Below are 26,421 nucleotides of genomic sequence, written 5' to 3'. Positions count from 1 at the left end.
GTGTTTCTTTTGAACTATTGTAACATTTTTTTGAACTATTGAGGAAAGTTAGTACTGACGCCTGAAAGAAAATAATTGATGATTTCAAGAGTGGAATGTCACAAAAAACAATTTGTGACAAGTATGAGGTGACAAAATGGACTGTAATCTAGACTGTGCTCGAAATTTCATGCAACCGGAAGGATTTATGTGGGCAATAGAGGTGGAAGACCACGGTCCACCACGCCAAACGAGGACAATATGATCGTACGAAGCACGAAAAAGGATCCTTTAAATGTTCGTTCAAGGTGCGAATGGATCTGCAGTTATCTGTTTCGGACCGGACAATCAGACGGCGTGCCGTTGAAGCCAGATTGTTCTCTCGACGTCCTGCGAAGAAACTTCTGATTTAACTCTGAAACCGGAATAAAATACTTTTGTTTGCTCAATCTCATATTGACTCAATTGGATGTGCAGAAATGACGGACAGTTCCGTTCAGTGATGAGTCGAAGTTCAACATCTTTGGAAGTGACGGGATTTGACCAACTAGACACGACCAACTGAACAACGCTTAGATTCACGTTACTGTCCGAAGACGGTGAAGCATGGGCAGAGGCAATACAATGGTATGGGGATGTTTTTCTGAGATCGGTCTTGGCCCAATTCATCACATCGATGGAATAATGATCCGTTTCATGTACAATGCCATCCTGAAAAATGTTATGTTGCCTAATGATGAATGGAATATGCCATAAAAATGGATATTCTAACAAGATAACGATCCCAAGCACACCACCGAAGTGGTCAAATAGTGGTTTAAGGATAATGAAATCATGGTGATGAACTGGCCGCCTCAATCTCCGGATTTCAACCCGATAGAGAACCTGTAGGAGGATCGTGAATCAGCAAATTGATCTTGAAGGTGTTCGACGCAAGGATCAGTTGTTTGCACAAATAGAAAAAGGCGTGGGCACAAAATTTATTATAATTGGAAACAGAGGATTTTCAATGAAATATTTAAGGCCACTTCAAATTTGGCAAACAACACGCGAAGTTGCACTTGTTTTGTTCAGAAGGAAAACGCGGATTTTTTATATTTATTTATTTTTTTATGAATTGTTATGTATATATAATGAAGTTTTTATTATAATAAAGAAGAAAAGTGCTGTGAAACAGCATCATCTTAAAAACATTTTTCTTTCAATTTACTTGTTATGCACTTTCAAAGTAGTGTTTTATGATTGGGATTGATTGGTTGCACTTGTTTTGTCCAATACTGTATGTTAGCGCGCTCATTAAAAATGTATCATAATATACGTCTGCGCTGACCGCTTATCAACGCGTGTTTTTTTTTAATTCTATACCGCAAGAAAAATAAGGAAATCTCATTCTTATCACTGTCCTTTTTTCTTTTACAGATGCACATTCTCAGATTGTCTGCCTTCGTCTGATTGCTGGCGTAACCTCCAATGACATGTGGATCAACTTCAGCTGCAAAAGAAAAAGCTTCTCAGCGCTAGAAACGACAAAGGGAGCAGGTTGTGAATCTTAAATGAACGCTACAGTATTGCTTACATGTTTCAAGTAGCACACACAGCTAAAAGTAACATACGTAAATAGGATAGTCCAACGTTGGAGCTCGTTTTGTAGCTGTGAAATATTGGTTCAACGTTTGGTTCCGGTTCTGACTCGACGCGTGAACGATCACACGCCACTATTCGCGTCAACGAGGTACGACAGTTTTGGACGTGCTCCGGTAAGAGGGAGCCGTCGACGAGGTACGAGTTTATACGCACATGTCATGTTAAGACGGGGCAGAAAGATGCGTCGACCGGTGGCGCTATTTACACTATTCGCATTGGCAACCTGCTGGTACAGTTACATGCCCACGATAGTAGCGGCTATGGCAAGCAGTAGTTTTGTTCAGAACCATCGATTAGTGGATGGTGTGAGTCAGTTGTATGACTACCAGCGGGAACTATTTACCGGAGGACAGCGACACAAACGCGGTGCATTTAGCGCCCAATACGACAGTAACACGCTCAGTGTGAACGATTATGCCGACGGTATGAGTGGCACCGTTAGTGGCAGCATCGGAAATGGAGGTTCTTCCAGAGAGTCAAATGTTGAGCTCTTGCGTGACAATCGAAAGCCCAGCTTTGTGGAGTGCGACAGTTACAAGCCTATGCTGAAGGAGGAACAGTCGGTGGGAACGCCGGTGATGCGTGTTACTGCGACAGATCCCGACCCTCGGCAGACGATCGAGTACAGCTTCGTGACAACACCTGGCGAGCGGGCCCGTTTCCGGATAGATAAGAGTACGGGCGAGATTACGACGGCGCACATCTTCGATCGAGATGAACCGATTCGTGAGAAGGAGATCTACATCACGGTGCGCGCCACTGACAATGGACGACCACGGCTAGATGATGTGTGCACCTTCAAGGTGACGATTCTCGACATCAACGACAATCCGCCGGTGTTCGATAAGGTACGCTACGAGGAGTCGGTGACGAAAGATATGAAAGCGAATCTGCGTGTAGCCACAATCTCGGCGACGGATATGGACGATGGTGATAACAGTATCATCAAGTACGCAATTGTGCAACAGAATCCGGACAGCAGTTACTTCAAGATCAACGAAAATAATGGGTTGCTTACACTGACGAAGCCAGTCGATCGAAGTCCCGGTCAGTACTATTCGATACGGGTGAGAGCGTACAATGTGGATTCGCAGGGCGAGCCTGTACAGGATGCTGAGGTGGATGTGAAAGTGCGTGTCGTGGAGTCCAATAAACTACCGCCTTACTTTACCAAAGTGCAAGCTGTGGCGATTGTGTTGAATGAAACGTTTAAGAATTACACCGAATCGTTGGCAGATTTCGAAGCCGAATCAAACATTCCCGAGAAACCGGAAGTGATCTTTGAATTGATTCAAGGTCGTGCTGAGCAAACGAATTCGAAGAATACATTCCTGCTGGAACAGATCAACAACACTGCCTCGATCAAGCTGGGAAAGACGCTAGACTATGAAACCGTGACGGAGTATACGCTCACGGTGAGTGTGAAAAATTCACACGATCTGGTGGCAGAAACTGTGCTGAAGATCAAGGTGCTGGATGAGAATGACATCATACCAGTCTTTACGGAGGTGACGTCGGGCACAATTCCAGAAGATGAACCTCCCGGCACTCCTGTGATGCAGGTACGAGCCTACGATCTGGATGGAACTTCAGCTAACAACATTGTATCGTATCGATTCGATGATGAAAATCAGCAGCTGTTCCACATCGATAGCCGAACGGGGAATATTACATCGTTGGCGGAGTTCGATCGAGAAGCGACCGATTCGTATCATTTGAAGATCATCGCCGAGGACAACTCCCCGTCAGCTTTGTACAGAAATGGTAAACCGAACAGTATCTCACAGCTGTTCATCATCAAGATCTCCGATAAGAACGATCATCAACCGAAGTTCGTAAAGGATCACTTTGTGGCAGAAAATGTACCGGAAGATGCGAACATCAACACGGTTGTGATTGAGGTGACTGCTATTGATCAAGACACGGCCTCACTCATCACCTACAGCATCATTGATGGTAATGTGGGCGACGCGTTCAAGATCGACGAGAACACTGGTCGTATCTCGGTGAACAGCCGGCTGGACTACGAGACAATCCGAGAGTACATGCTGATAGTGCAAGCGGACGATGGCATTTTCCAGGACAACGCGACTGTTTCGATTAAGATCGAAAACGTTAACGATAATCCTCCGCGCTTTATAGATCTGCGCAATGTGACGATTCAAGAGGAAAGTATTCCTCCCGGTTGTATCATGACGATTCAGGCGTTCGATCCTGACATTGAGAGCCGAGACGAACCGCAACACATTCGTTTCTCCTTCGTAAAGGAACAGGAAGACCTGCTGGAAATTGATGACACCGGTTGTCTTCGGTTGAGAAAGGCGCTGGATCGCGATCCACCGCAAGGGTTTAAGAGCTGGCAGTTTATCATCACCGCAACGGATGAGGATGGTGCGGGAAAGAAAACGCCAGCCACTGTGAACATTTTCCTGGAAGATATCAACGACAACGCACCACATCTATCGAACGCGATGCCAGTAGTGTGGGGAGAGAACCGTCCGCCAGGGTTGATCGTGAGGCTGACAGCAGAAGATGTAGATGAAGCCCAGAACGGCCCACCATTCTACTACAGCATTGATCCAAACGCACCATACGAGATCAAGGAACGTTTCCAAGTGCAAGGCGACGAACTGTATGCTTTGGTGGAGTTCGATCGAGAGGAGCAAAAGGAGTATCGGGTACCAATCCGAATCAGCGACTCTGGCGAAGAACCAATGAGCGACGTCAGCATATTGCATCTTGTAATTGGTGACGATAATGACAACGAGATGAGACCTGGTGAAAGTCGAATCTTCGTATACAACTACAAGGGAGAGTCACCCAACACAGAAGTTGGCCGCGTGTACGTGGATGATCCGGACGATTGGGATCTTCCGGATAAAACGTTCCAGTGGGACGACGCTACCCGTCATCAGTCGGTGGATTTCTTCGATCTAAATCGCGACACTGGCATGATCACAATGTTACAAGGCACTCGAGGTGGTGAATACGAGTTAAACTTCCATGTGATTGAACAGTCGAGTCACTTCCCACGCCATAACGTCACAGCTAAAGTAACAGTGACGGTGAAGGAAATTCCCGAGGAAGCGGTTGATAAGAGTGGATCGATCCGATTCCATAATGTAACAGCAGAGGAGTTTGTATCGCGTACACCTGGTCAACTCTCCACGCCCAAAGATCGTTTGCAGATGAGCATTGCGAATACCCTCAACGTTAGTCGCGAGAATGTGGACGTGTTTACCGTTTTGAAGCGTGATAATGTCAACGGGACCTTCCTGGATGTACGATTTTCCGCCCATGGCAGTCCTTATTACGCACCGGAACGATTGAATGGCATGCTTGGCTACCGACTTCGCCAGCTGGAAGAGGATGTCGGTCTGTCAGTGTTGATGGTGGGGATCGACGAGTGCATCGAAGAGGGTCGTAACTGTGAACTTTCCTGCAAAAATACGCTCTACAAGTCGAATGTGCCAATCGCGGTCTATACCAACACGAGCTCGTTTGTGGGTGTAAATGCGTTCGTACAGGCGGAGTGTGTATGCGAGGCTCCTCCACCTTCACTGACCTGTTTGAACGGAGGATTCCTTGTGAACGATCGGTGCTCCTGTCCGGATGGTTTCGAAGGACCCCACTGCGAAATGTTGGGCATCGGGTTCTATGGTAGTGGATACGCTCTTTATCCACCGATCAGCCCTTGCAACATGACGCGGATCAGTGTAGAATTGTCCCCACACCAGGAGGATGGCTTGGTGATGTACATTGGACCGCTTAATTACAATCCTCGTCTACCGGTGCAAGATTTCCTTGCGCTAGAACTCGTCAAGGGTCTTCCGGTGCTGCTGCTTGACTATGGTAGTGGCACTACACGCATCGAACATCGCCATCGGTTTCCACAGGGTAAACCATTCACCGTCGAGATCGTACTGCAGCCCCAGACGATCGAGATGATCGTAGACAATTGCAAGTTGTCCACTTGTATGAGCCTGGATGCACCAAAAGGACCAAATCGTTTCCTCAACGTAAACGCTCCTCTTCAGCTCGGCGGTGCGGCCGTCAATTTGGACTATCTCGGTTCGTTATTCAACTGGACGTATGTACCGCAGGACAAGGGTTTCAGCGGGTGTCTAAGAAACCTTACCATCAACGAGCGTACGTACGATCTGGGCCTGCCGAGTCTCTCGAAGAACGCCGATCCAGGCTGTCAGCGGTCCGTGGCAGTTGCCGTATCGTTCGGCATCGATTCTTACTTCCTGATTGCGATCATCGCCTGTATCGTGCTGCTGCTGATACTGTTGCTAGCGGTCGTCGTGCACAAGAAGCATCAGGACGGCTGGCACGAGAAGGATATGGATGATATCCGCGAAACGATCATCAACTACGAGGAAGAAGGCGGTGGTGAGCGGGACGCAGAATACGATCTTACCGTGCTTCAGGGGCCACCGATCTATCTCGACAAACCGTACGGCAGTGATCTCAGACAGAAGGAGTCAGCGGCCGAGGTGCCCGATATAGGGGCTTTCCTTACCGACAAGAAGGACGCATGTGACAAAGATGCGGACGCTTACCCGATCGATGACGTGCGGCACTATGCGTACGAGGGCGATGGTAACAGTACGGGCTCACTGTCCAGCCTGGCCTCGTGCACCGACGAAGGTGACCTGAAGTTCAACTACCTGTCAAACTTTGGACCACGGTTCCGCAAGCTGGCCGACATGTACGGAGAGGAACCGTCCGACACCGACTCGAACGTGGATGACGACGAGGGCTGGAGGATATAGAGACGAACGCACGGGTTTGCGCTTGTGTGTGATAAAACAAAATACTGTGCAAGTCTTCTTCGTAGTGTAAGACATCGCGTGAATGAGCAGCGTGTGTGTGTGTGTATGCATGTATGAGCGTATGTTACTTTTCCTAATCAAACTAGGCGGATAAAGGGACGATGTTGTTTTCTCTCTTTTGTGATGATCTTCCGTTCAGTAGTACTGAACCACCGTATCTCAACGATTTGCAAAACGGAAGAGGACACTCCTCTTTAGGACAGAGAATATAAGTATTCTAAGGTACAGAAGCTAGAAAATACTTCACCCAGCACACGCTGTTTTGTTCTGTTTCTAGAAGCGAAGGTGGTATATCCGTTTAGGGAGGATATACGCACAATTTTAAAACTGAAATCATCAATCGTGCTCCTACGAGTCTCAAACGTTGTTTTACTATGAATTGCACGAGTCATCCTTCCCCGCTTCCGTGGGTAGTTAAGAAAATAGAACGAAACAACCCTATAGGACTAGCTACAATTATTTATTTAGGCTTGAAATGTTTAAAAGTAATTTCTTGAATCGATTTAGATACAAATATGCGAATAGTGTTGCGCTCATCTTTACTGCCATTTACGTTTGTATGTCCCTCCATCTCGTTAGTCTCATAACTGTTCATAATGCACAAAGCTTAATATTTCTCCAATCGAGTCGAATGTCATGCTCCATGAGTCAGCGTTACTTCTTACCACTAACGAAACTATCCACATCCATATGCGTGGGTGATTAATAGTGCAAACCCATCCACAAACCAACGCGAACAAAGCAGCACACGGTTTCAGGATATGAATTTCTGTACTTCGAAAAAGGGAGAGCCTTTACCCGTCCACGTTTCCCCCCCCCCCCCCCCAATTTTTTTTTGGAAGGCTTCTCTCGAACACTTCACATCACGGTTTGCGCGGGAAGGTAGGGCTCCTGATGACTCATGTGCGATCTGCCCTTCTGGTCGATACTCGAGGCTCGTAGGGTTGTGGTTTGCCCGAAAACGTATGAAGAAGCGAGACTATGTTATATATATATTTTTTACTTTTGTAGAATTAGACGCATTAGGGACTGGTGTAGAACAATCCACAAAGAATTAAATTCTCAACAGCTAAAATTGTGCTCGTTTAGGACTCCAAAAAGCAGACAAAAAACAAAAGAAAAGGAATTGCTAAACGATAAAGGAAAAATGGTTTTCCTTTTTCGCTATCGTTCATTCCATAGTTTTCGTTATCCAAATCACTTTGTTTTTAAGGCTTTATTTCTATTTCGTTATCAATTTTTAGCATAGCCGGGAAAAAGATTGTGGTGTGCGGGAGGCAGGATTATTAGCTCTAGCGGAAAGCTACGGAAGTTTAGAATTAACTCTCGAGTGCGGGAAAGAAAAAGACTTTTATAGAAAAGAAAAATCAAAACGTTTCTCCTAATGTGTGCTATTGAGAGGGATTTGTAATTGATGGATGGAATTGAAACGGAAACTATGATAGCCCATTTAAAGCAGCGTGCTGCAGTCGGCTGCAGTTGAACTTTTTTTGGTTCTTCGTCTAAATAATGTAGAGTAATAATACGGTAATAAAACAGCATTTAGGGAGAAAGGCCGGTTTTTAGTTCCATTAGGAAGAAACTAGTTGCTAAGATTAGATAGAACGGAAGAGAGCGCTAATCGAACTAGAAAACAATCGATAATAAACACACAAAACTCACGATGCAGTCCTTGGTATCAGCGTTAGTGTCACTTCTGGAGAGAGGGAAAACGAGCAGCTTATAATGCAGCATATTTTTACCGTAAGAAAAAGACATCGAACGACTGTTGTACACGTTTGCGCCTTAGAAGTGTAACATTAGGTAAAAGAAAACAAGATGCCTTTATATTCACCATCCGACACGCGTTCGGGCGCGGTGTGGCGATATGCTTTTTGAAGAAAAAAAATGTCCCACCGGTCCGCGGGGCGGCACGGTTTGCAGCAGGAATACTGTCCTGCAAAAGACCGAAGTCACATATATTTTTCTGTGTATTTATTAGCTAGATGAATCGGTATAAACGGCCGGCAGCTCTTAAGGAAGTGATAGCATATTGTATTGAGAGGTGCGAACAAATTATGTATGTGGAACTCTTGTAGGTTGTATAAATAGGAACGAAAGAGCACATAGATGGAGGAATATGCCGGATAGGAGCACCGTGCGTGTGTGCTTTATGTCATATTTTTTATGTGTATAGTTAAAGATTTTAAATTGTCTCTACGAGAATCGTACTAGTTCCAGCGGGGAGAAGGAAACATATGAGACAGAACGAAATGCATTAGATACATTCGAGTGGTAACCAACGAACAAAGCATCTAACCGCTCTGTGTGTGCAGGACCGTTGTACGGCACCGCGCATTTTAAACGCATTCAAAAGACATAGTTAAAGGAGGAAGTAACAGGTATCAGATGTGCGACTATTTCCCTTCCCATAATATAGATTGCCACAAATCGCATTATTCCTAACATTCCAACGCATTTCCTGCAAACAAAATTGCTCCGTTTCAGTATTTTACAAGCGCCCTGTACAGTAAAGGGCCTCCCCCCGACATGTTGAATCTCTTTCTGCATCTCTAAACAATCACATCATCTACTACTGCCGAATTTAGTTTAAAAAACTCCATTTCTTTATAAAATGTCACCACAATCACACGAAGAACGTCCACAAAACAGTGAAAGCTGGCGTGTGTGCCTCTCTTTTGCTTCTTGCCCGTTGTTAGATAGTATTGTAACGAGCATTTGAAGGTAGAAAGAAGTTGTAAAAGCGGACGTGTAACCAAACCTCTCACCACCGGCATGACGCAGTCTTACTATAGCTTCCTCCAGCTTCAGGGAACCGTGTACGATTGTGTCTCCAATAAAACGAATATGCGTGTTGGGTCGACAACATTGCATAAAGTGGAATATTTTATTTCAAAAATCGAAGTAAAACTGGTGCAATTTTTGTTTATTACAATTGAGAAATCTATGCTACGAGTGTTCTCTTCAAAGCTCCTAGACTCTTAGAAGAGTCGTTGAATGAAGGGTTTGTTTTATTTTTCTGCGGGAAGTATTAACGCTGGTGTTAGAGGGAAATGCAAATCATAGCGTGTGGTGGGCCAACTTTACAGTACAGCGCCAGTGCTTATGAAATCCTCGACCGCTGATATAGAAACCCCCAAATACATTAGCGAATCAGCAAAAATAGATATAAAATCATTCAAAACAGTTACAGAAGCCGGTGCAATTGATATGGAAAATGTATACTGCCCGGTTGAAGAGTTGAAAATGTAAACAAACATTTTTTGACATGAATATTTTATGAAATTACATAGTTTCTGCGCGCGAAAACCAAATGAAAATTTATTTCTCACAGTGTTAAATTATAAAGTATTTCGGTTTTACCGTCAAACGACAAAAAGAAGAAGACTTTTAACTCTCCAACCGGGCAGTATACATTTTCCATATCAATCGCACCGGCCTTCGTAACTATTTTGCATGATTATGTATCTATTTTTGCTGATTCGTTAATGTTTTTGGGGCGTTTCTATAGAAGTGGTGGAGGATTTCATAAGCGCTTGCGCTTTCCTCTAAGGTTGGCCCACGTCACGCAATCATTTGCATTTTTCTGTATCAAAAATATTCTTGTCCCAATCTTTTGTTCAAATTCTCATATTACGTGCCTTTTTCTAGGGGTTTTACAGATCTTCTGATTTTGTATACATGTCGAGATCCTTTCCTAAAACATTTTCCCTCCATACAATGCAACACTGATTGGCCTCATCCAACTGTTCTATACTTTTTAAGGGCTAAAGGGGGAATAAAAAAAACCGAAAAGGCTTTGATGGATGGTTGAAAGAAACTGAAATTGATCCACTTCTTCCGAACGGTCATATCTGAATCTGTGCGTTCCCGTAACGTTGAAATTGAAACTAGACGAGATGCAGAGCCTGTGTTGACGTTTTCAAGTGTGTGCTCGAGAAGCGGCAAGACCAAGCAAACGATCGAAGATGACAACGGTTCTGTAGCCGGGGTTGGTTGCCAGAATGTGGGTTCTGTTCCTCGCACGGATTCGATGTAATGGAATTGTAGGATCGCTTAGGGGAATGTTTTAAATAGGCAGTGGAATATTGTAAACCCGTTGTGGAGCTTTGCAATCATATTATGGAATTTTGCATACACATTTTTGTGGTGAAATTAGTATCATAAAACGCACAGCAAAAATTCCACAGTTGCGTGGTAACTTTCCTCTAATTGAATGCAAAACGGCACAATATGATAGCTATGCTTACACAAAAAATCCACCTAGAGATTCTATGTGGATCGAGTCCCCTGTTATGTTCCAGACTCTAAATCTTACCCAACCCTATTAAAACGAAACGCCCATTGGAACCTGTCTTTCAACACTGCTTAACTGAAGCTGATACCAAAGAAGATAAATATCTGGATACCGGTATAGAACCCAACCGAAACCCTCAACGACACACGGCCAACGTTTTTCGGATTTTTCAAGCGTTTTCCAACTTTCGAGATCTTTGTGGTGGTGCCTTATTTGCCGGCTGTTGTACGATCAGCAACATCAACCTCTAACGGGTAAAACGTGGCGGAGCTTCAGCTTGAAATGTGTAATCGTTTTTTATTTCTTTATTTATTATTTTCAAGTTGCTTCTTCAAGACCTTCAAAGCATCGGTGTTTGGTAGCGAACCAGCATAAACCCAGCCCTAAAGATAAAGCCCTAAAGCAACAGTTTCTAACGAAGACCATGTGAGGAAGAATGCAGAACGCTAGAAGGCAAGACAACACCGTTAATTCGTGACTAGTGGTGATATTGGATGCATTTAAAAACAATGATTCACATTATGCTGGCAGTGTCGGGTGTGTGTGTGTGTGTGTGTGTTGTGATGCTCGAGAAGATCGAGTTTGCGGTTGCGGTTAAGAATGAAAGCAACTTGATGTTCGTTACTTGATGACCTAATGTGTATAGGATTTAACCGAAACTCTGTGAAAACTTGTGTTTTAAGAGTGTGTGTGTGTGCGTGTGTAGTTTACGATTATTACAAGGATGGGCGCCACCACGACCTGTTACGATCGTGAATCATTTGTCATCACGGAGTCATCATCGTCGCATTCACACGTTCGGAAACGGGATGAAAGACTCCGCGGATGCTTAAAGAAAAGGTAAGTTCCTTATGCAACACACAATTTACAGATCTTTTGCTTGTTTCGTTTCGATAATTCGGTCCCAAGAACGAATAATCCTCACCAAGTATGCATTTGTAACGCTTATTTGTCAAATATTTGTTTGAGCTTACATGTCTGAGTGATCTTAAGATTAATTTCCTGAATGGTATTAGGCACCTCATACATCTACGAAAATTGGAAACATCAGAGGGTCTTTCGAGATGTTCCGAGCCCGGATGTGTTGTTCAAATTTCGACGACTAATTCCGTTTTTAGATGAGATCACATGAAGGTTATACTATGCGCAGTTTGTTCTGCTCTAGGTTAAGCTAACAGCTATTAATGGAAGGCATGTTTGTATCAATTCGTTCCAATCCAGGGCGATCGTTAAAACAAGGCATCAAGTGATCGTTACATCTCGGGACATAAATGTATCTGACTGTTAACTTAACGATCGTTAACTTTTTCTTTGAAAATGTATAGACATGGGTCACAAGACACGTTGCACTCTGTGCTTGCTTTAAGCAAACGGGGAATATTCGCAACGAAACGATCTGGCCAAACTAGCAAAACTGTTGCCCATAGACTCGATATTCGTTAGGCATAACCAACACTACAGCACAACAATTCGCATAAAGCGTATTTGCGCATAGTTCACAAAGCATTTCGCCACGACCAACACGCGATGGTGGGCTGAATGAATGCTGCCTCCTAGTGCCGCTTCTTATGACTCTCTCCGTCCGTCCGTTCGCCGCTACTGTACTTCTATGTCCGGCTATTATGCTCGAAAGCTTTCCAGGTCACTGCAACACAACCACCAATGTCTATGACCTCATTCTTCTTAAAGCACACACGTACGCGCGTGGTTCATGAGTTGGAAAAAACAGTGTTGGAGTCCACATAGCTGGCAAGAACGACAGCCGCCGTGGTGGAGCTAGTCGTTTTACACCACCCCACCCAGCGATCTCCGACTGTAGTGGGCGAATATTGTATTGAAACTGTCGTTTGCAAGGTTTTATTGGCTTCTTTATTTGTTATTTTGTTTGACACGAACATTTGTAAGATTGGATAACTAAGTGTTCCACTAAATTGTGTTTTAAATTTGAACTATGGTCGTAACAAGCAAGCAGATATGATTTTTTCTCGACTTTTGTTGAACTCATGAAGGGGTTTAAGTGTACACATGTTAACCACATCACGTTTGAGTAAATAGTTGTGCTTACAATGATACACATTATTTTCAAGAAGTTGAAACAGCTATTCAGAAGTCGTTTGACTTCGACTCTTGTGTATCAAGCAAATTGATTTTGTTAATCGTATAATAAATAGATACAGCCAAAATATCGCTACGCTAAGACCATCCATCGAATTGATCGTTTCTGGAAGTGATATTATGATTGAATATAGTTGTTACAAGACTTTTGACCAAGAATGAGCGTTGCTTTAAGTGCATGCTCCTATGTACAAAAAGTGGTTAATGTTTATACAAAACTATTGAGGATGCGGCTCATCTATTATTTAAAACTATTGCAATTATGGCCAGTAAAAAGGGAAAACTATTGCTTAAATTTCTCTACATAAATTGATGATGCGTAAAAATCTAATAAGGCGGTTCTGATGCATTTTGTCGGAGGATAGGATTGTCGCGTAGTCGATGTCTAGTTGGCACATTGCTCGGTGTGTCGTGTATTCATGGCAATCGGTGAGGATGTGGAGGATGAGGACGGTGATGTCAACGATAAAGAAGCTGCAAAGTGGAGGACTTGATTTGTTCAGGATGTAAGAATGGGTCAGGCGTGTATGTCCTATTCGAAAGCGGGATAGGACTTGTTGATGTTGGCTGGATTCGAAATCTTCCCATGAAACGGTATTGTGCTTGATGGGGCGGAGTTTGTTGCTGAGGTCCAGGCTGTGCCAGGTGGAGTTCCAGTGTTGGGAGATTATGGTCTTGGTTAAGCGGAAGGGATCTCCGCGGGAAAGGATCGAACAGCTGTGACACTAAGAAAAACCAAGATTCAGTTCACCGTCTTCAATTATTTCTTTCGACGGAATACAGATATAAACTTTGATTGCTACTATCTATTACTCACTGGAGATAACACTCGAATGCTTTAGGAAATAGAATTACTAATCAAAGTCAATGAAATGACTGTGGATTGTCACAGGAAAGTAAAAAAAGGCGAACGAGTACCATGTATGTGTAATAAAAATTTTGCAGAAAAACTTGAGAAGCTCTTCTTCCGCTTACAAGCTTCCCATTCTTAGCAGAAACTGTTTCTAGCATGGTGTGGTATTTTGTGGAGTTGAAAACAGTTTACCCCGCAAGTAAACACGTAACATTTTGCCATTGTGTTGACTGTGAGTCAGTAAAGTATGTACGGCACTAAGTACTCTGCTGCCTCCTGTGAAGCTAAGAAGGAAAGACAGAGGGAGCTCAAAACACTGCAAAGCAGCAAGGGCATAAACATCTCGGGGCGAAAGTTCTTGCTGTTTACCACTTTATAGCTTACATCCACTCGGGAGCTTGGGTTTTTATTTTTGCCTTGTTCAGCGAAACGCGCTTGACTCATGAAGCAATAAGGCATATCTTGAGAACAAGATCGCACTTCAAAAAGGTTTCCACACACACACTCACATTTCTGCTGTTCTGGTTCTCTGTGTTGTACATTTAACTGGCCGTTTGTTTAAAACGATTTCATTTATTAAATATATTTGGTTCCTATATTTGGGTTTTGCCCTGCTGACGTGGTAGAGACATTGACCAGATGTTTTCTGCCTTACCATCTCGAAAATATCCTCGAATCGCTGAATATCAGTCAGTAAACTGAAACTCGAAGACTCGGACGATCTTCCGATCTAGACGATCTAGAGGGAAATCTTTCTAAAAAATTGTGGATCAGTCTTTTCTCTCATATAACTAATAGTATCTTTAACATTCTTGTTCATCAACAATTTTTCTTCGAATCATCTACATATCTATAATTTTCCCGATTTATTTGAAGCATGCATCTACAAAATTTAATCTGGTGATAGAGGCGATAGTGGCGCCGATCTTGTCGTACCTGGACCAGGGCTCAAATCCCATCCGTATACTTCCTTCGTAATGCTGATTGACTCTCCAACTACGTAGTTTTAATAAGCCTCGTAAGTCATTAGTATTCCGGTATGACCTAGCAGGTCGCTAAGCCAAGAAGAAGATCTACACTTCCATGACCTAACCTTCTAGCACTATTTTTTATCAATATAAAAGATGTTTTATTCTGAAATTTACTATCTGAATTCATACATCTTTCCGACACCCTGCCGATCGAGCATTCCCCGCAAGGGTTTGTACGATGGGGCTTCAATGGCCAAAGGCCTGATTCTTATCAGGGCTTCTCGCGACACCTTCTCCTTCGACCGACCTGACATCTCTGCTTCTGTCATCGAGACGTCTTCAGCAGCCGTGAGTCGCTCCTGCTCGATGGACACGGAGTGACCCGCCATAATCGAACGCGTGTGACCTCAGCGATCCTACTTCACGCTGCCTGGAACGAAAGAAGATAAGCCGCAGGAGGTTGTCCGGAGTGGGCACTCTTAAAGTGCATGCTCTGCTTCCTCGGGCACACCAGGATACCGCTGGCAATCTGGCTTGGCTTGTGCCATGAAAGTCCACTTCTCCATGTCTCCGAGACGTCCACGTGGCTGTGTGTAGAGTATGGGATTAACTTCAATGTCTAAGTTTGAAATTCATAGAATATCTTTAGTCCCACTATTCCCTACTTCCGGTGCGTGGGTTACGTCATGAGAATGATATCCCAAAAATAAAAATACGATCACAATTACGTTGTCTCTAGCATTTTGTGATTATCTCATTGTTGTTTGTTTGTCTCCTGTAGCCTTGCTCTTATATTATGCATATAATTCTTCTCTTAAGCTAACTACTAACAACAAGAAATTGGATATTGGATTGCTCAAACACATCAAACATCAGGAGCACAGAAAGCGGGGGTACCATTCGAAAATGTGAAGGTAAAATAAGAGGAACAACCGGCACGCCCTTACGCGGGATGCTGAATGTCAACCGTACACGACGGACGGCGATCTCATATGACCAGAAGTAAGTGAACTTAACACAAAACCATCACGCTCCATCGGTAACTGTTTTGTTGCACGTTCCGGGAAGAACAAAAACCCGATCATCATACACATTGTACGAAAGCTCTCTAGCAAGCGGCAGACCCAGTCTCAGGGCATGGTATCGGCTTTATGCTTCCCATCGATGATGATGATGTCGCTGCCTTACTGCAAACCACAACCTCTGAACGGAACTATTGGTCCGTAATTTGTTTGTTTGTGTATTTTTGTTGCTCCGATTGAAGTCGCCAGCGTTTCCCCACTGGTGCGCTGTGGACCCTTGCTCTAGACCCTGTCGCTAGAGAAAATCGGTATCGATTTCATACGCGGAGTTGTACGATTATGGGATCATGTTTATTTACGCTCAACTTGATGTCATGCAAGCTAGAAAAGCAAGCTAGTGAGGCGAAAAAATTGAATTTTAGATGTTAATTTTGAATTTGAATATCGAGAGAAGCTCATGCTCTAAAGATCTCATGTGGCTCAATCCGATACACTTTCGCTCGCATGCTGCCAATTGCGCACCATGTTACGATCGAGGAAGAAGCAGTAAGACACACGCAAGTTAGGCACCGTGGGACGTAGTGTAATTGAAATGTTGCGTGTGTTGCTGCCGTACATTCTCCTGGGACGTTGGTAAAAGTGGAGCACGCCGTATGCATGAGATTCGGTTGCAATGTTTTGCTGATGGTGGCCGGTCGAACGAACGAGACCCGGTCGAGTTAACTACACACGCCCAGTAACTGATTCGAATTGCTTGATTGATCACTCACTTTTTGTTTACTTTCCTGCATCAATCGATCCACTTCCGTTTGGAGTTTTTGTTTGCCTTTTTTTCACACCTTTCTCCTTCGTTTTCCGACGCCTTTCCACACTGCTACTGTGGGCTCCCCACAATCAATCCACAAATTGGATTGAAATTGTTTAAAAAGTGAAACCATTAGACATTTTAATGTCCAAACCATTCGGGGTGCTGCGGATTCGGATTCGGCGGAAAACATTCGGTGGAACAGTGAATTATTTCGGTATCTTCATTAGCCCCCGATCGCTCGTCTCACAGCAACCCTCGTGTCGAATCGAATATTGGCCGCGACGCGTGTCGATTGCTCAATGAAATCCGGCAATCATCAAAGAAAACTTGGTGCTAAACTGAGTTCCAAGTTCCAAAGAATTCGTTTTGATGATCGATTTCTTCGACAAGAAGAAGAAAACCGCCCTCTTCCTTCGGTGAGTCGGTGAGTCATCGCGTCATTCATGAGCGACTTAGGAAGCTTTTTTTGTCCGTTTCCCCTTTTGTAGGTAAGAGTGACCTCCCATCTAGCGGGAAACACCCTTTTCGCGCCAGCAGTATAGAAGCAGATGAGTAATAAGCCGATCCATTGTATGCATCACCAACACGCGCGATGGATCAACATCGCAATGGTTGGTGATCATTTACTCGAGTTCCGGCAGTGTGTGTTGGTGCCACAGTGTCGCGGTCACTGATTTAAATGGCAACAGCGATTGATTCGACCATGTTTTGTAAGCCTCCTCGCGATCAAGTCAAATGCCGACCTCCAGTTGGCCGCTTAATGAATGTTTCGTAGTAAGGGAAGGAAGATTACCCCACCAAGATTCCAGCTGCAGTGCTCCGGAGGAGGGGGAGGGGAATACGACGACGACGACGACGACGACGGTTGCGGCAAAAAGTGCAACATTCCACTGAGACAGCGCATTCCCTTACGGTTGTGTCTCGGTTGTGGAGCTGACAACACTCAAGGGCACACAGATATGGCGACGGAGACTGGATTCCCCTACCACACGAGGGCCGAGATACGAAACGGGTTTACGGTCGTGTACCTGTGGGTCCGCCGCGTGTATTTTGAGGGCCTTTGTGTGCAGGGTTTGGATGTTGGAATATTGAAAATGGAGAAGATATTTGAAGTAACTTCAGTATCGTTCCAATGTTCCAATTGCTTATAATAGAAGCAAAATGATGGCCAAAAGTTTGGAGAATTGAATCACGAACTGTCTGTAGGATCTTCCATCTGGATCCTCCTGCTTTCTCAGACTCTTAAAGATCTCAACCCCCTTTCTTTAGCTTCCTAGACAGATTACAGATTCTCTCAGCTTGGCAACCGAGAGCCCCGGTGTACGCGCGTGCATGAGATTCAATTGTAATTGGGAGGTTATTAGGGTCAGATCTGTAGTGTAGGAATAGGCAAACGCGACTCGCGTATGCCACGCTGATGATGACCACTGCTGCTCTCGCGTGCGTGAATCAGATTCACTTGTGCGCTGCCCAAACACCCAAACTTGGCCACAAAGGAAAGTGAGAAAAGTAGATTATAATCTTGCTTTTTTTATTAGAGTTTCGATTTCATTTTCAAGTTGATTGATGGATCGATACAGTTATAGAGGGTTTTCCAATATTTGAGTTTTTTTTTTTTGTTGTTGTTTGAGTGCGTCGATAAGGCGAATACAAATCGGTAGAATCGTTTAGAGCTGCAAGAAACCGAAATTATTATTATCGGTTGCTTTTTGGAACAAAATAAGCTCACAGCACGCATTAACTTTGCTGTCGCTTACCCAAATAGGTATCCTGTTTGAGGCCAGCTGTCCGCAGAAGGGCACATTTTTCTTTTTCCCTTATCTACAACAAACATACGGCAAGCTCGAGGCAGCAAAAATGCTTAGCAAAGAAGAAGAACGAAACCAGGCTTCGCCGTTAGTTGGGATTGTACAAACAATAAGCGAACCCTAAGTAACGAGACGAGAAAAAAAAGGGAGCAAATAGATAGCAAGCCAAAATAGTAAATATTTAAACTCAATTCCGCCGTTTGGAATTGGTTCTCTCCTTTGCCAGTTGTATGTGTTTATCGCATTTCTCTATTTTCTTTGCAACCACAATTGCTCAGCTCAGTAGAAATGCTGCAGAGAACACGCTTTATAGGGAATGGTGTAAACCGTAGCAAACCCAGAGCGTCCTCTTCAGGAAATGATCGTTCCAGATTTGAAATCTCGTGAGCGTGCCTGACTTGCCCATATCCCAGCAGAGCAAAACCCATTTTAGCGCAAGATTTCGGCAGACAAAGCTCCGCTACATGAACGCCATTTCCATGTTTTCCAAACCGTACGAGTCGAATCGGTAAAGCAAACAAACATGCAAACAAACATGAAGTATGTGATGTTTGTGTACGCAACGTGGTCCGGGTTTTCCAAATGCACAAATATTATTCCGCGCGACGTGAACTAGAGTATGCAGAGCACCGAGTTCTAACCGTTGCACCATAAAGACGCTTTTTTAAGGGGTAGTTTTTTAATGTGGAAGACCTATGGTAGTGACACTGCAGGTACGATTAGAGTTGCTTCAGAAATTGAAAAAAAAAAAACGGCCACGAGAAGAAAGTTTTGTCGGTGATCTTTTTCGGAAAGGTTGCGAAAAAAAACTGCACAATCCCAAAATCCAAAACCCGTGAGAAAAAAAGGGAAAGGTTGAGAGAATGGTTGATGTGTGTTGTAAATCTTCCTTCCTTTATGATGGTTTCGGGGGTATAAAACACACGGTGCATTCCCGAACCTTTGGCGGTCTGGATACCCTTTGGTGAGTTTATGAGGGTCGTCAGATTCTTCTGCAATTTTCTCGCTCTGGTAAGATCATAAAGATGTATCTCTTGCTAACGAGAAGAATATCTGATCGGTTGGAACTTCAAGTTTGGAAGGGTATATGTGTGTACATAAGCTCAGATAGTTCAATAAGTAGGAGAAATGAGTGAAGCTTTATTAGTCTATTCATCCGGTTAATTAATTTCATTCATAGACACAACACCGTACACAGCATGTAGCACCCAGGAAATTCTCTACCCCCTCTCCCTGTACCTACTGGATCAGCTGGAGGTCAACGTAATGCACACACAAGTAGTCACTTTCTTCTTGCGTTCATTAGCTCAAGGATTCGGTTTGGCGAAGGCTAACAAGCCGTGCATGATTTGCAATTGCGTGCATCATCATTTTCATAACTAACGAACCATCCAACCTCCGTTGTTCATCATATGCTGAGGATGCACATGGCAAGCGAGAAAAGCAAGAACAGACCATAATATGTCCTCGGGGATGGTGTAAGTAAGCGTGCAAAAGCGAGACGACCACAAGCTAAGAAAACAAACATCGTTTTGGTGGAACCACATGGCACAGAGAAACCGCCACAACCCGTACGGTGGTGGGCACATTATGCTTTCGCTGAGCAAAATAAGAAAACCACCAGAAGGTGGCTGAGAATGTGCGAAAACGAAGGCGAAGCCAACGATGATGATCGCGATGCACCCGGGTTTGTGTTGCAATGCGCGTTTTAAAAAAAAAGAGGCAAATCTGTCACCATCAGCCGGCGCATGAGGTTACCGTTAACCAGCGAACTTGGTTGCAGAAAATGTCAGCCCCTAACAAACCAGCACCATCAGAAGCGTCAGATCCGGTTGCTGCGGAACAAATATGCGTACTACAAGTATGTGTGTTGCTTAAGAACATGATCACCCCGGTTGGATGATCGGACAAGCAGAAGCAAACGGAGAAGGAAAGATTAATTCTTGCCTCCAAAAGATGTATGTGAGTAAATAATTAAGAAATTATTCATGCCACCACCGCAACGAATTCGGTTTCCAAACGATCGCGTCAAACAGCACGTCCAAAATCAATCCCTGAAAGGAGAGGAGAAAAAAAAGGGAAGGGAAAATGAAATCATTTACAGCTTCCAACGCTTCCCTTCTCATATGTAGCGTTTGCTTTCTCCAAAGCGTGCACTTTCGAGTATCGCACAGAATGGTAAAGTTTAAAATGAAATTATTTCAGATTTCCGTGGCTCGAGACTGTCGAGCAGAACTTGTACAAAAAACGGGTGAAGCATGGTCTTAAACGATCCCCGCTTGTCCCGTGTTCCGAACAATGATGTCATTATGCTGTACTGTTTTGGGTCTGGATTGGCCGCGCCGCTGCTGATCGTAAATTTTAATTTATGGCAAGATTGTTTTCGGGAAGGGTGTGCTACAACACCACTCGAAGAAGAAGAAACGTGGTTGAATCGAATCGTCGGTCTGCAAGTGAAGAAGTACAAGACATGTCACCCACAAGTTGATTTACGCATAGATCATTAACGTAAATCAAACACCAGTCTTCTGGGGTGGCGCGAGGCACGTTTTAGTATGGACAAGCAAGCAAACGCTTGAGATCGCTTGCAGTTGCAATTAACGGTCTCCATCATGTGTCCCGAATGCTGCTGCTGCTGCTGGCTGGTCAGGCAAACAATTTGCGTGCGCCGATGAAACGGATTCTTTGTACGCGTTGTGCTCCGTTTGTCGTATCGTACCCCCCCCCCCCCCCCCACACATAGCTGCTGCACATACTGCAGTTTGCAGAAATACCACCAGAAAGCGTCATTAGGTAATTGTTGATTAATCAGCAGCTTCAATCAAAGCACTGGAGTAAGATCACGCCCAGCTGACAACGACTGATCATGATGGTGACGGTTTAAAGTGCAGAACGCAAGGTTTTTGATTGGAGGAATCAAAATCTGCTGGTTTGGAATCACGGCAACAATTTGTATCGGACGGAGTGTGTTTTAATTTGAAAATGCGGGAAGACGCCCTTACAGTTAAAGCCTACCAGAACAGACGATATATTGAAGGTAAGGCGGCTTGGTTCACTTTGCTCTGCGTGTATCTTTTATACCATTAATCCAATTGAAAAACTTTGGTTGAATGAATCATAGAGTTTGATGTAATATATTAAAAAAATATATTTATATAATAAATACTCTTCGCTTTTACGATGAAATTCTCGGACTCTTCTCTTGATACCGCCACACCGACCGGCATACAGCTGCGTCAGTCACTGTTCCAGTAAATTCCACCAATTCTTCATTTGTATTATGTCCTTAGTTACTTAGTTACTCATTCCCCATTGTTCCACAAACTACCAGTCAATATGATAGATTAAGGTATAATTGCACATAACGTAACTCAATATCAGTATTAGATTAGATTTTTATATTTTAATTCACAGAAGCGAACATCCTATTGAATGTGCAAAAATCATATATCAACTTCAGTAGAATTGTTAAACTATCAGGACTATAAATAAGTTCGTGCGGATTTTTTTCGAAATTGAAAGCTTTTTTTATGAAGAATTGATAACTCTTTTTATTTCGAACGTATTTAGTATCGTTGATTATTACTTTTTCATCTTTTTGGCAAAATACGGATTCCTAATCGAGAAACAAGAGAGCTCTTTGGATGCTATGTATTTATCGTTCTACTTTTTTCCACTTATCCAAAATTTGAGAAGTGCTGCTTCTGCTAGGGCATGTTGCATCGATCAGATGAGATGATAATCAGAAGGTGTCTATGCTGTACAGCGCGTAAGGCTGACAGCTGACATTCCATTTCAGCGTTTTTAGTTATTTTTTAACCGGTACTGCCGCATGTGGTCGAGTTTTTCTGGAATATTCGGCCTGGGTGTCGATGATCCGTTGGCTATCCGATGATCCGGTATCCGATGATCGTACGGCACCCAATGTCCTATCTTGCGGATCATTGCCATAGTCTTTAAACGTTGGAAAATGGCTGGCTGAGTTACCTCAAATGCCTTTGCAAGTTCGTCTTGCGTCTGCGAAGGATCTTCAACGAGCGAGGCCTTGAAGCTTTCCATCGTTATATTTCAAGGAATATCCGGTGCCTGCCACTTTTGATGACTTTCGGTAGCCGATTTGTTCATGCAGTAGTAAAGCAGCAGTACACATCTTGGGAACGTTTCCGCGACTATAATCCTAATACAAGCTAACTCCCGGGATTTATTTAAAATCGACTTTCACGTAGGTTTCATCGTCCATCAAAATGCAACCATGTTAACCGAGTATGCCCGGGATAAGGCAAAGAATAAGGAGGAAATGCCTTATCAAGATGATTATAAAATTTACTCAACACAAGCGGTGTTGAGAATACGGCACTGGACCGTCATTATTAATTATAAATAAATAAAATGCAACTATGCGGTATGTGATCACCACCTAAACGTACAGCTTTCTAGCCCTGTTGTTAGCCATTTTTTATTGTTTGATGTTTTGATTGGGATGTTTGCAAGCACAAAAACACTCAAGGAATCTGATTCGTCGTACAGTAGAACGATTGGCGTTAAGATTTTAGGCCAAATCTTAGTACGAGATGCTTGAGTTTGCCTTAATATTCCGAAGGACTCTGAATCAGAGTAGTCGCTTAGTTTGCACCTTAAGGACTGTCGTCTGTGTCTCCTTGTACTTTTTAATCACTCGTGCAACGCACTCGACTTAGGCAAATTTAACCGTTTTTGCCAGCTCCCGAAATGACACTGACGAATTATGCAGCTAGTTGTGCTTTCGCTTCTTCTCTTGCACGTCGAATATCTTGAATCAGGAATAACGAAATTGCGTCCAAAATTGACCAAGTGAAATGTTTACTGTTTTCAACAAAACGCAGTTAAAAGTTTTTGTCAACGGAAGGACGCCACTATCAACCCATTTCTAAGTGTTTATCTCGACATTGCACACCTCGCTAGGAAACTCATGCAAGTGCTGTCACCGTTGTATGGAGATTCGAATTTACGAATTTTTGAGATTCGAAACACTAAACGAACCAAGCCTATTAGATTATTCTAAGACAGAGGAAAGCTTAGGATTGATTGAACGAAATCGATCTTTTCAAATGCAATCATTTGTTCTTTTCTCGAGCGACGAGCGTTTATGTGATTATAGTTTTCCCTGAAGAGAAGAAAATGCTGTTGCAACACCACCATCTCAAGAGGAACTACTGTTACTTCGCTCCCCTGATATGATAGATCATCGCTTTCAGCGATCTCCGCACGCACTGGAAAGTGAAATGGAAACCCGAAAAGAAACAGCAAGCAGTAACAGCGAAAGGAAAGGATTGATGAGAACTCCACAAACAACCCATTTGTATGCCCTGCACCCGCCCGCGCCGGGTACCACCCAAACACCAATTTTCGGTACCACAGTTTTAACTGCGGCTTTGATTTACGGATGCGTTTCTTCTCACCCTTCCTTGGTCGAGTCGGACTGGATGTACTAAACCCCAGTCGGAAAGAGGACCGATATCGTGAAGTGTGGTGCAGTGGAACGACGCAAACCTTCTGCGGGTTGCAAGCGATGTGTACAGTGAACGATGTGTTCGTCTCAAAGATTTAATTAATTTCTCGTTGTTATGTTACACTACAACGGGGGTCATGGTACCCCTTTTTTTCGGTGGATTTAATTTTCTTTGCTGTGCTCCTTGAATGATTGAGCAGCCGGCAAAACGCGGTACTTGCCGAGGGCTGTTTTCAAGTCCCTTTTTAAATCGCAAGTCAAGACCCCCATATAAGCACTGTGGCAGCTGAGTAATGAGAAACACATTAGATATCATTGCTTTTTAAATGCTGCTCGCAACGGAAGATTAAAGCTGATTCTGCTGCACTGTTTGGACGCGTTTCCTAGGGTCGATATATTATGCGCGCGTGTGTGTGTGTAGTGCCGGCGATAAATTTCCCAACCCCAAGAACCCGGGGTCCGGATGATTGTCTGTTGCAAGTGTTTCAATGTTTGAACAATGCTAATCCCTGTGTCGCACATTAATCTTACCGAGCGAGGCATCTTATAACTACTTTTTTTATTGCTTAGAATATTCATTTTTAATGCTAGAATTGAACAACCCCAATAGACAACTATGCTCAATCTCTGTTAGGTTAACAAAGGACAAGTCAATAAGATGGAAATTGCATACAAATTCTTGATTCCGTTTGTGCCCCTTCTTTTTCGTAACAAGGGGTGAGTCTGTACCAACGATTCTCGAACAAACAAATCAAGATTTTCATAACGCCAAACCCTACTTGAATTGTGAAGAAGAAAGAATAATATTTATCCAAATTTTACCCGATTTCGATTGGGAGATCTTTTTCCCCCATACGAGCAGGCGAGAGGCATATTATCTTGATGTCAATAGATCCGTTCGAAACGGAAGCAATAAATCACCCACCACCACTTTCGAGCGGAAATTGGAAAAGACTTCCAAAAAATCCTATAACCCACCACGAGATGCGCCGCGCCGCATCAAACAAAAACAACCTCGACGGAGGGAATCTCTCAAAAGACTGATGCCGCAATGCCCGACCGTTGGTGTCGAGTTTCCTTCAGCTGAGGGCACAAGCTGAGGTTTTTCGGTTCATAAATTGAACCGAGGCGCCCTGTGTGAAAATCTTCCATCTGCAATAAACCTATCAACCGATTAACAACCTTTTTTTTCCACCGGAACTGGGACGGGAGGAGTATATAGGAGCGAGGGGAGGACCATCACTTACTCGTCTCGTTACTGCTTGTACATTTGCTCTGAAGAGGACCCGTTGATTGTGCGTTTTTCGGCTGTCGACCACTTCCACACTCCCCCTAGCACAATGGTCAGCTTTCTGTACGATGACGAATGCTATTCCAGCTGTTCACTGGCTCGGTTCGGTTCCGGACCGGATCGGCTTGGTTGGGACTGAGTGGCAACCCTAGTCGCCCCTTTAACCATGTTTGCAAACCCATTAAAGTGCAATTAAAAGTCCAATAAATTTGTCACACTGGTTCAGACACTTGGGGTTGCACGACTGGCATGAGCACAGCGTGAGATTGAACTCATCATTTGTCGTCGAGCTTGATTTGCAATAGAAACAGATGTTAATGATGTCTATTAAGAGGTTCTTTCGTTGGTAGTGTTTAGTAGCATTTCATCGCCCTATATCGAACTAATTCTTATCGCTGAGGTGTGTCCAATGGCACTGACTTTCGGGTTTCGTTTGATTTGCTGATAATAGTCACAGTGCCGTGGATTCCTCGAACGATGTCCAACACAGCCGAAATGTTCCAAATTCTTTATCGATTCGATCGGAACGCGACTTGGGAGTGGCCCTTACAAACTATGCACACCATGTACACGCAGTGCGAATGTGTGGTAAGAGTTGTGCAACTATCCCCTTGCAACGAAACACCTGATCACATCTGTAGGTCGTGTTTACTCGGTACGCTTTAAACCATATATGGGAAGTTTATTGCAGCGCGAAAGTAAGCTAGGGATGAAAAGATATCTAAAGGGTAGATCATATAGGAAAAACATCTACTTTCCTTGTGTAAATTGATAGTATAAGATAGATAAAACATCAGAATACATTCTCCAGTAGGCATTACTAGAGCTTTTACTAGAACGCCCTGAAGTGTATTAGTGATGGGTAAATCCTCATTTTTCCCGGAGACGGATTAGTCCGACCGCGAGGCATTCCGGGGTAACTCCGGAGTAATCCGAAATCGGCTCGGGAGTAATCCGGAATTTGCTCGGTAGTAATCCGGAATTTGCTTCGGAGTACACTGCGGAATCAATTGTTTTTACTTCGGATTCAAATTATTTTTACTTCGGATTCAAAATCTTATATTACTCCGGAGTAATTACTCTGAAGTTATTCCGGAGTAATTTTTCCGTAATAACTCTGGTTTTTACAGGTCGAAACTGGAGTGGTTTCATTAAACCACTCCGGAGTTCCTATCACTAATGTGTATAGCTAGATGTTTTAACAAGAGTCTTAGGATACTTTACTGAAGTTTGAAAAATGATCAATCAACCATATCTGTTAAGATGGGAAGGTTAGTCAAGTTCTAAAGTTATTGCTACTGTCAGCC

At 43.6% G+C, this 26,421-nt stretch overlaps 2 protein-coding genes across 2 annotated transcripts in view; both read left to right on the top strand.

Annotated features, from left to right (window-relative positions):
* The window catches only part of LOC126562150 (multiple inositol polyphosphate phosphatase 1), a 222,946-nt gene that overhangs the window by 68,798 nt on the left and 127,727 nt on the right, over positions 1-26,421 (top strand). The window lies entirely within an intron of this gene.
* Positions 1,750-25,380, top strand: LOC126561348 (DE-cadherin). The gene is made up of 2 exons (XM_050217449.1): positions 1,750-6,447; positions 25,369-25,380. Exon 1 carries the CDS (start codon positions 1,782-1,784, stop codon positions 6,399-6,401), a length of 4,620 nt encoding a protein of 1,539 aa, XP_050073406.1. The 5' UTR covers positions 1,750-1,781; the 3' UTR covers positions 6,402-6,447; positions 25,369-25,380.

The sequence above is a fragment of the Anopheles maculipalpis genome, chromosome 3RL (genome assembly GCF_943734695.1).
Source record: "Anopheles maculipalpis chromosome 3RL, idAnoMacuDA_375_x, whole genome shotgun sequence".
NCBI lineage: Eukaryota > Metazoa > Arthropoda > Insecta > Diptera > Culicidae > Anopheles > Anopheles maculipalpis.
Note: the sequence above shows the minus strand (reverse complement) of the source record. Positions and strands in the feature narration are given on the sequence as shown.